Source organism: Ictalurus punctatus, chromosome 24 (genome assembly GCF_001660625.3).
Source record: "Ictalurus punctatus breed USDA103 chromosome 24, Coco_2.0, whole genome shotgun sequence".
In the NCBI taxonomy this organism is placed as follows: Eukaryota; Metazoa; Chordata; class Actinopteri; order Siluriformes; family Ictaluridae; genus Ictalurus; species Ictalurus punctatus.
The window spans coordinates 5,661,878-5,672,842 of NC_030439.2; the positions used below are offsets into that span (position 1 = coordinate 5,661,878).

A 10,965-nucleotide genomic window follows, 5' to 3' on the forward strand; every position below is an offset into this window, starting at 1 on the left:
GTGGTTAGGCATATAGAGGTGTGGTGAGGGGTGTAGCGAGGTGGTGGAGATGTGGGGAGGCATGTAGAGGTTTGGTGGAGGTGTGGTGAGGCATGTAGAGGTGTGGTGGAGATGTGGTGAGGCATATAGAGGTGTGGTAGAGGTGTGGTGAGGCATGTAGAGGTTTGGTGGAGGTGTGGTGGGCCGTGTGGAGGTTTGGTGAGGCTTGTAGGTGTGGTGGAGGTGTGGTGAGGCATCTAGAGGTGTGGTGAGGCGTCTAGAGGTGTGGTGGAGGTGTGTAGAGGTGTGGTGAGGCATATAGAGGTGTGGTGAGGTGGAGGTGTGGAGAGGTGTGTAGAGGGTTGGTGGAGGTGTGGTGGGCCGTGTAGAGGTTTGGTCAGCCAAGTAGAGGTGTGGTGAGGCGTGTGGAGGTTTGGTGAGGCATGGAGAGGTTTGGTGGAGATGTGGTGAGGCATATAGAGGTGTGGTAGAGGTGTGGTGAGGCATGTAGAGGTGTGGTGGAGGTGTGGTGAGGCATGTAGAGGTGTGGTGAGGCATGTAGAGGTGTGGTGGAGGTGTGGTGAGGCCTGTAGATATTTGGTGAAGGTGTGGTTGGGCAGGATGTGGTGAAGGGAGGCGTGTAGAGGTGTGGTGGCACGTGTGGATGGGTGGTGGAGGTGTGGTGAGGCGTGTAGAGGTGTGGTGGAGGTGTGGTGAGGCATATAGAGGTTTGGTAAAGGTGTGGTGGAGCCGTGGTGCGGCGTGTAGATGTGTTTGGTGAGGTGTGGTCGGGCGTGTGGAGGTTTGTTGAGGCGTGGTTAAGGTCTGGTGGGGCAGGGTGTGGAGAGGGGAGGTGTGTAGAGGTGTGGTGAGGCGTATAGAGATGTGGTGGAGGTGTGGTGTGGTGGAGGTGTGGTGAGGCATAAAGAAGTGTGGTGGAGGTGTGGTAAGGCGTATAGAGGTGTGGTGGAGGCGTGGTGAAGGTCTGGTGGGGTGGGGTGTGATGAGGGGAGGTGTGTAGAGGTGTGGTGAGGCATATAGAGGTGTGGTGAGGCATAGAGGTGTGGTGAGGCGTATAGAGGTGTGGTGGAGGTGTGGTGAGGCATATAGAGGTGTGGTGGAGGTGTGTAGAGGTTTGGTGGGGCGTGGTGAAGGTCTGGTGGGGCGTGGTGAAGGTCTGGTGGGGTGGGGTGTGGTGAGGGGAGGTGTCAAGAGGTGTGGTGAGGCATATAGAGGTGTGGTGGAGGCGTGGTGATGCATGTAGAGGTTTGGTGAAGGCGTCGTGGCCGTGTGGAGGTTTGGTGAGCCAAGTAGAGGTGTGGGGAGGCGTGCAGAGGTTTGATGAGGCGTGCAGAGGTGTGGTGGAGGTGTAGTGGGATGTGTGGAGGTGTGGCGAGGCGTGTAGAGGTTTGGTGGAGGTGTGGCGAGGCATGTAGAGGTTTGGTGGAGGTGTGGTGAGGCGTGTAGAGGTTTGGTGGAGGTGTGGTGAGGCGTGTAGTGGTGTGGTGGCGGGGTGTGGTGAGGCATGTAGAGGTTTGGTGGCGGGGTGTGGTGAGGGATGTAGAGGTTTGGTGGCGGGGTGTGGTGAGGGATGTAGAGGTTTGGTGGAGGTGTGGTGAAGGTGTGTAGAGGTTTGGTGGGGCGTATGGAGGTTTGGTGGGGCGTGGTGAAGGTCTGGTGGGGTGGGATGTGATGAGGGAAGGCATGTAGAGGTGTGGTGAGGCGTATAGAGGTGTGGTGAGGCATATAGAGGTGTGTAGAGGTGTGGTGGAGATGTGGTGAGGCCTGTAGACATTTGGTGAAGGTGTGGTTGGGCGGGGTGTGGTGAGGGGAGGCGTGTGGAAGTGTGGTGAGGGGAGGCGTGTGGAAGTATGGTGGGACGTGTGGAGGGGTGGTGGGATGTGGTGAGGCATGTAGAGGTTTGGTGGCGGAAAGTGGTGAGGCATGTAGACGTTTGGTGAAGGTGTGGTGGGCTGTGTGGAGGTTTGGTGAGCCAAGTAGAGGTGTGGTGAGGCGTGTAGAGGTTTGGTGAGGCGTGGTGGAGGTGTGGTGGAGGTGTGGTGAGGCGGATAGAGGTGTGGTGAGGCAGATAGAGGTGTGGTGAGGCAGATAGAGGTGTGGTGAGGCAGATAGAGGTGTGGTGAGGCAGATAGAGGTGTGGTGAGGCAGATAGAGGTGTGGTGAGGCAGATAGAGGTGTGGTGAGGCAGATAGAGGTGTGGTGAGGCAGATAGAGGTATGGTGGAGGTGTGGTGAGGCGTGTAGAGGGGTGATGAAGGTGTGGTGGGACTGCATGTGGTGAAGGGAGGCCTGTAGAGGTTTGGTGAGACATGTAGGTGTAGTGGAGATGTGGTGAGGCGTGTAGAGGTTTGGTGGCAGGGTGTGGTGAAGGACGTAGAGGTTTGGTGGAGGTGTGCTGAAGGTGTGTAGAGGTTTGGTGGGGCGTGTGGAGGTTTGGTGAGGCATGGTGAGGCGTGTAGAGGTGTGGTGAAGCATGTAGAGGTGTGGTGGAGGTGTGGTGAGGCGTATAGAGGTATGGTGGCATGTGGAGGTGAGGTGTGGTGAGGCATGTGGAGGTGTGGTGAGGTTTGTGGAAGTTTGGTGAGGTGTGGTGAGGTTTGTGGAAGTTTGGTGAGGTGTGGTGAGGTTTGTGGAAGTTTGGTGGAGGTGTGGTGAGGCGTGGTGAGGCGTGTAGAGGTGTGGTGAGGCGTGGTGAGGCGTGGTGTTAATTGCATTTTGATTTGTCTTTTCTCTGTATTGAAACAAAACAGAACAGAAACTTATGTACACACCCTACTGCGCAGATAATCTGCTAGGTTCTTCCTGGTGAAGTTCGCAGCAGCCGCTGGACTGAGCTCATATCCTAAAAGAAACACAGGCTGGTTTTAACACATGCGTATACCTGTATACAGAGAACAAATCTCACAAAAATGTCTGTATAACCACCAAATAATGACAAGGATTTATTGCTTTAAATTACCGGGAAATTTCCACTTTTGAAACAGTTAAATCATTAAAAGTTGTGAAACCACATCAAAGGGTATGTTTATACTATCGTTCAAAACCGTAGTTCTATTTCATCGCTCCTAACCGCCAGAGGCAGTGAGAATCACAGGAACGCGTTTTCGCATGCTGTAATACGGCCGTCGTTCCCTTCCTCTTCTCGACTTGTATACTGTCGGACCTTGTGTGTACTTGCAGGTAACCCGTTCTCCAAAGTTCATCTCTTCATGCTATGGTGAGTGCATTTCATACCTTATGAAGCCAACTGGAACTCTGTTCAACTGGCTTGAATTCCCTTGTTAGCATGTTATCCATCAGTCCTGTTCTGTCCATGAGTTAGTGACGCACTGTTCTGCTGTTTAGTGCGAGACTCACCTCTTAGTGCGCTTCTAGCCATACTGTGCTTTCCACCTCTGAGCTTGTAAAGCTGGTTGGACTCAGTGATGTTCCTCAATATACTGCCACTGTCCACAGCTGACCTTGCAAAGTTCTGGACCCCTATACACGTCCTAGAGGCCTCCGCTCTAGTTTAACGCTGCTTTGACGTCAAGCCAACCAACGGGCCTGTGGTTAAATGCTCATAGCATGTTGGAGCGCTGCTCATAACTAGCCTACTGTCAACTAGGGTTGCAACTAACGATTATTTTGATAATTGTTGATAGATCTGTTGATTATTACTTCGATTAATCAGCCAGATTTTATTTTCTGTATTTTTACAAAGAAAAAAATTTTCCTTCCACATTCTGCCTGATGTTGTCCTTCAAACATTGTGCAAATTGAAGGCTATGACAAAGGTATTAAATGTATCTATGTGGGCTATGGAATACGATGTGCAAAGGATTTTTTTTTGAGGTTCTTTGTCTTTAATTTATTTAATCATTTTCATATGGTTCATTTACATGTGATTCATTCACATGTGATTCACATGTGCAAAGGATTTTCATAAAAATATTAACATTTTATAAAAAAATAAATAAATAAATAAAAAATAAAAAAAAAAACAACTGATTGTCCACAAGCTTTAAAGAAGTTAAATAACTATATTAAAAATGCTAAACTAAGTGTTAACTGATAAGAGGTTGAATGTTCTGCAGTAACACACATTCGCTCATCTGAACACGGTAACATGTTCCTTTATTCTGCAAATGTACGACACTTCTACGACATTTCTATACAATGACATGTTATAACCCCATTACAGTTACTGCTTTCATAAAAACACAATTAATTTTGTTTCTAAATATCACTAAATACAGCATCAAACATCATATTTAATCAAAATGAATATTTTAGTCAGAATTATTGCGCTTCCTTTCTAGGTTTGGGTTATCCACAGTGACGTCACAGACCCAACTCATCCATAATGGCATTCGTTGTTGATTATTTTAATTATCAATTTTATCGTTTAGTTGTTGCAGCCCTACACTCAACACACAAGGGCTGAAGATGGATTTCCTCCTCGATCCCCTCTTACTGAGTCTCTGTAAAAACTACCTCATTACTAGTGCTCACTTCAGTAAAAAAGTGGGGGAGCCTTGCATGCAGTGGTGGATGGATAACTCCAGAGTTTCTGACAAAAGTCATATCACCTACTTCTACTAAACAATTGATTGACATTATGCCATTCCTTGAAAGAGAACCTACTGAATGTTCCTTATGCTCGGTATGCACCCTATAGTACTATCTAGACCAAATTTTAGCTATTTGATTATGAGTGCAACTGTTCACCTGACACTGGTGGAAGACACGAGGAGGTCTCCTGACATCATGACCTCGGCTTATAGATAAGCTGGTGTCCAGCCCCTACCATAACGGCTCGACGACATTACTATGCCTCCTCATTGGCATTATTTATACACGTGCTGTTCCATGAAGTCTGCTGCAACCTGGGCGTCACTGCGTATCAGTTATGTCTAGGGATGTCACAATACCAAAAATCCAGTAGTTGGTATCGATACCACCAAAAGTACACGATACTCAGTACCAAAGTTGATACCATGGTGTGGTTTTTAAAAAATAAATAAATACAATTTTAAAACTAAAATTAAAAACTCCTGGAGGACATCCTCCTCTGGCTAATACTGGCAAAAAGAGAGGGGAGGGTATTTCAGTTATCAAACACTGTCTGACAATGACTAATAAAACAATGCTAAGTGCTAATAACAAGTGCTACGGTGCACTCCTAAGTCCTAAGTCCACACACACACACACACACACACACACACCTTATACTCTGAATGCAAGCATTAGTTTAAATTCACTGATATGGTGGCAGGCCAAAAAGATTTATTAAAATCATGTGAATAATTTGAATAATTATTAGTGACAGTAGCTACATTTAGCTAAATGGCTGAATGGCGATGCATGGTGGCCCATACAGAGGTAGGTTAGAACAATGGAATGCATTAGTGTCGTTAACAAATAATTGGCTATCGCGAACATTATATGGAACATAACGTTAGCTGGTTTCACGGCCACAATGACAGCTGCCCAAACATACATAGTATTGGGGCGTCTTTCAGGTGCTTCGCCAAATTCCAGGTGTTTCCTCGCTTTGTTTGAAATGAACGATAGCATCAGTTGCACATTGGCAACCGCTGCTACCTTTCCTCTCACTGCCTCTCAACAAGTCGGGGCGGAGCTAAACTTGTCGCCATCTTCTGTAGTTTTCCCCGTGTGCTTGTAGGCGTTCTTCTTCTTCTTCACCACTTGTGAACCAACTAAAACACTCACGTGTATTTGCTGCCCCTTTCAGGTCCGGAAGAATTGCAACCTTGGTACCTTCATTACCATGCAACTGCAGAAAAACAAGTACCGTCACATTTTAAGAATGTTGGTACCGAAGTATCGGTCCTCATGACATCCCTAGTCATCTCTCTGTCCTAATGTTGGTAGACTCCTAATGACATTCTTACGCATGTTATCCAGGAAATTCTCAACACTGCTTGTAGTTGTGACTTAGGACACTTATTACAAACAGTACAAAGCCAAAAGTATGTGGACACAATCACTGAACATCCTGATCCAAAAACATGTGGATTCATATGGATTTATTCCTCTTTTGCTGTTATAATAACCTCCACTCTTCTGGGAAGGCTTTCCACTAGATTTTGAAGCGTTGCTGTGGGGGTTTGTGTTCATTCAGCTACAAGAGTACATGAGGTCAGGCACTGATGTTCAACAAGAACGCAAAGTTCCAGTTCGTCCCAAAGGTGTTCGATGAAGGTGCACTGATCAGGAAGTGTGTGAGAATGGGCCAGAGATCGATGGTAGTTTGACAGTGGGATTTATATCGAATACTACGTCACATGCTCACTTTGTAACTTCGTTTAAGGTCTCGGTGTATGCTCAGACAAGACGACAAGCTAACTATGTGATTCTCACAGCCCTTGGCAGTTATTCAGTTAGCATTTTGTTGCGTGTAAACCATGAGAAACAATAGCACATAGCCGTTTAAGTATACGGGAAAACAACAGTACATACCATTTCTCATTTTGTACAGCTGGACATTTTTCTGGATGTATTCTGCGAACTGCACCGTATCTCCGGCCTCCCCGACACACAGCAACAGGATTTTCTCGCTCAGTTTGAACATTTTGTCGTAGTCTGAAATAAACACAGTTCATATTAGGTCTTACTTCCTTACACACACACACACACACACACACACACACATACAGAGAGAGAGAGAGAGAGAGAGAGAGAGAGAGAAAACACTAAAAACATTAGCCTGTTACATCAGTATAAATAAACCTTGCAGTAACTAACTAAGAAAACTAATTATAAATAAAATTGCATCATTGTCAAATGATAAATAATTATTTAAATAAATACTTACCCAAGTTTTAATAAGTAAGGTTATTAATTAATAAAGAATGTTAACTGGTTAATGAGGACTAACAAGCGAACCAAAATTCACTTTCACTTTCCAAACAGATTTCGCCTACTCATCCACTAAGACTAGCTTTTCAGTCTCACAGCTATCGATAGCAACAAGACAAAGGTAAACCGTAAAAAGTTATATATAACTATCCAAATTATTCAGTTTGGACATCCTATCAGTAATGCTTGATTAACTATGCGCTGCAGGAAATCTGGTCCACGCACAAAAGTACCTAGCTAACTCGCTAGCATTGACTAGCAAAATCTAATCCGGAAAAAATATAGCAACTTGTATAATTATGATTTAGTTGTGAGTAAAGATTGTGCATACAGAACGACTAACTATATTCATTCATGAATAAACCCTGAAACTATTAACTAACCGGAATAATATCTAACCGGAGAACTGCGTGGCTAGGCTAACTGCTAGCTCGCCTGTTAACAACACGACTAAGCTAAGCTAAATGATGCTAAGCTAAACTAAGGCTCGTGAGTTGTCAAATCTTTACCGTGTTTCATTTTGATGATGCTGCTGGCGGCCACGTTATCTGCAGCAACCAAGACAAAATCCTGACCCTGAATACCAATCAAATATTCCATCTTGGAAGAGAAACTGTGAAGTTTAGTTACACCGGTACTGAATGGACACAGTAAGAAATTACACAGCAAAACTTCAGCACATCGGCGCGCTCTTCCGGCGTCACCGGAAGTGAGGTACGCACGCCAAATTTTCCAGGTCACGTGATCTGAAACAGATTAGCTGGGCATTGGCGAGATGGCTAGTGGTGCTGTGTTTATACGCTATATGTTGAAATTATAACACGTGCCGTTTCCAAGTGAACAAATCCTTTAAAATATCGGTTTCTGTACATCTGAAAACAGTTTTTTGTGATAGTTAGAGATGGCACGATACCACGTTTTCTTTTCAATATCCTATCTAGTTTTGATTTCGTATTAAAAAACTGCTTTTCACAGTTAAAATTTTCACACCTAGCAAATTATATTGTGTATATAATATAATAAAGTATGCATATAATAAAATCAATCCTGACAAAAGAATAAAGACAGGCGAGTCTCCTTTATGCAAACATCTGTCCATTTTTATTTTTAATATCGCTTATCCTACACAGGGTCTCAGTGGAGCCTGGAACCTATCCCAGGGAACTCAGGGCACAAGGATGGGGGACGCCCTGGATGGGGTGCCAACCCATCACAGGGCACAAACACAGACACATTCACACACTACGGACAATTTGGAAACACCAATCATCCTACATTGCAGGTCTTTAGACTGGGGAAGAAACTGGAGTACCCGGAGGAAAGCACGGGGAGAACATGCAAGCTCCACACACACACACAGGGCGGAGGCAGGATTCGAACCCCAAAACCCCGGAATGCTAACCAATAAGCCACCCTTATATGTAAACATTTCCAGTTACAAAAATAAATGTATTTTCCAAATCCAATTCTGATCTTTTTTGTTATGTTCTAATCATTTGTTACAGGCTCTGATATCCAATATATTTTCTCGGATATCCGATGCAACGTTTTTTGCTAGTATCGGCCCGATACTGGGTATCGGATCAGTATCTTCTCTAGTGATAGTTCCTTGTCCTGATGCTTTTATCCTGCAAAGAACATAGACCATGAGAGTGATTATCCTACAGATTCAGAGGACACAATCGAAAAAGTAAGCCAAATAAAATGTGCTTGTATGAGTTAGTAGAGAAAATACACAGAGAAACATGACATGTGCTGTTGCAAGTCATCATGGAAATCCCAAATTATTAATTAAAAGTCAGAGCTCTCAGGCTAGATTTGATATATGACTCATACGTCATGTATAAATAATTCTTATTGTCATCCTATCCATATGGTGCACCATACAACAGTACAGGAGCATGACACAAAGACTACATCAAATGCAAAAAAAAAAAAAAAAAAACCAACATAAATACTAGATTTCTTTAAAAAATTCGTATTATTTCTTGAAAATCTAACTAGGTAGCTACTATTCTCTGACACTTTGTTTTGCTCTCCTCCTGTCTGACTGATTCAATTTGCCACTCTTTTAGCCAACACACAATTCATTTTTTTGTACGATTTTATTTTCATAACACGTACTGATAAGACACAGTAAAGTTAACGGACAATTATATCCTCAAAATACATTTTGTTCACAATGTTTTGGATAGTTGAATGGTCTTTGTTGCATATGTCTTGACTTGCCACTTAACCATCAGATTAATTTGCACAGGAGAGACATTACAATATTTTAACAAGTTGCTTAGAGTAAGACATTTCTACCAGCGATAGTTTCAAATCTCATGAATTCTTTTTTCACAGATCGACCTATAAACCTTTCACTCTGCCTACTTAATTCACTACTGCCCTCTCTCTATTTCATTACACTTAACGGTCTAGGATTATTCTTCTCTGCAAAACAAGACTGTTTTATTTATGAGAGAATCCAAATAATCTATGAATCCAAGAATTGTAAATCTCAAACATAATGAAATCCATTTCCTATTTTTAAAAAACCTATAAATATTAGGTATTTGGTTTTACCTTAGGTAAATTTGATATTAGCTAACATTAAGAATTGAAAAATGATTGTAGCTAGCCAATTAACCTAATTTAAAGGACTATACATTTAATATAAAGGGCTATATTAAAAAGAAGGGATTATACTTTACAAAATGTTTATTGAGTTAATAAGATCAGATGGGTCACCAAAACCCCAAAGCGTCATGTTACATGTGGTCTCTTTAAATGGTGTATAGTGCATTCATTATTTTTTGAGACTGGTGAAAAAATATTTCTAAAGACTATTTAAAAGCATCGTTTCATCCAACATTCATCCTCTATGCAGTAGCACCTATAGCAGAAGCAACAACTTTGTACATTAATAGGCAAATACAGTTGTTGTTGTTGTTTTTTCTACACCACATCCATGTCTTTTTAAAAAAAGATCTCCTCACTCTGCAGATCTAAGGCTGTTTTTCTATACACAGGTTATCACTCTAGTGGAAGTAAATCTGGATGTGTCATACTCATTTCATTTTTTTTCCTTGTCCCCCTGCCTTTCTATCTCTCTCTACATTTGTCACTGGTTTAGCCTGACTGCTTCGTTAGGACTCATAATTTGCATTCAGATTAATTATCTAATTACTGACAAATGTCCGGCGGCCACCCCGTACTCCAGCTCGTCAGCTCAGTGCCTGTAATTATTTTAATCATTTACTTTCATCTGGAGTGTTTCTGCCATACTTTAGTGTTTAGAGGCCATTCTTAATTACCCTGCCAAGGCACTCTTCCACTTGTTTCATGAAAGAGAAAGAAAGTGACACACTCACACACACACACACACACACACACACACACACACACACACACACACACACACACATGCATGCATAAGCACAAAGAGCCCGATGGGGATGTGATCTTGACAGCATCATGGAAGCTTCAAGCTCTGCTGGTTTTCAGCCTTGTTTCTTTTCTCTACTTCTCATTCACTTTCTCTCTCCCTACCTATCACCCCCAACATCCTGCTCTTCTAACTCTTTCTCTCTCCAGCTCTCACTTTCCCCCCACTATCACCCCCACCACTCTCTTACTTCCTCCCTCTACCCCTTTATCATAAGCACACACAGGAATCGCCTCCGGGCCCCAGTGCACTGACTGCTAATATACTGACACACACACACACACACACACAAACACAGAGTGACACAGATCTCTTGCCACAGCGCTTCCCTATGCTATCTGCTAGGAAAATCTATACAACTCTCTGCTTATATGCTTTATTTAGTCGGCTGTCTCACTGTTCACAGTTACATCTGGTTCTTGTCCATCAGCGTGTTGTGGGGTCAAATCCCACTCAGTCTGCTCTCATAATCAAACCCTGGCAGCCTTGAGCCAAATACACTATAGCCGTAACTGTTCTGGTAAAAGTACATCACTTAATAATTGGATCCCTTGAATATCTGATTCGCTACGAATGAAAGATTAATGGAAAGATTATTATCTCCTGGTCGTTTCAAGTTTGGGTTTCTCTTTGAAATGGCGAACACTGGCCTATAAGTGGACCGAATCGACC

The 10,965-nt window shown here is 43.4% G+C and overlaps 1 protein-coding gene across 1 annotated transcript in view; it reads right to left on the reverse strand.

Annotated features, from left to right (window-relative positions):
- The window catches only part of psmb2 (proteasome 20S subunit beta 2), a 48,883-nt gene extending 41,342 nt beyond the window's left edge, over positions 1-7,541 (reverse strand). Inside the window, 3 exon segments of the mRNA NM_001201236.2 lie at positions 2,771-2,841; positions 6,465-6,587; positions 7,373-7,541. Coding sequence (NP_001188165.1) covers positions 2,771-2,841; positions 6,465-6,587; positions 7,373-7,463 — 285 coding nt within the window. The 5' untranslated portion in view covers positions 7,464-7,541.
- Positions 7,542-10,965: the final 3,424 nt, after the last annotated feature.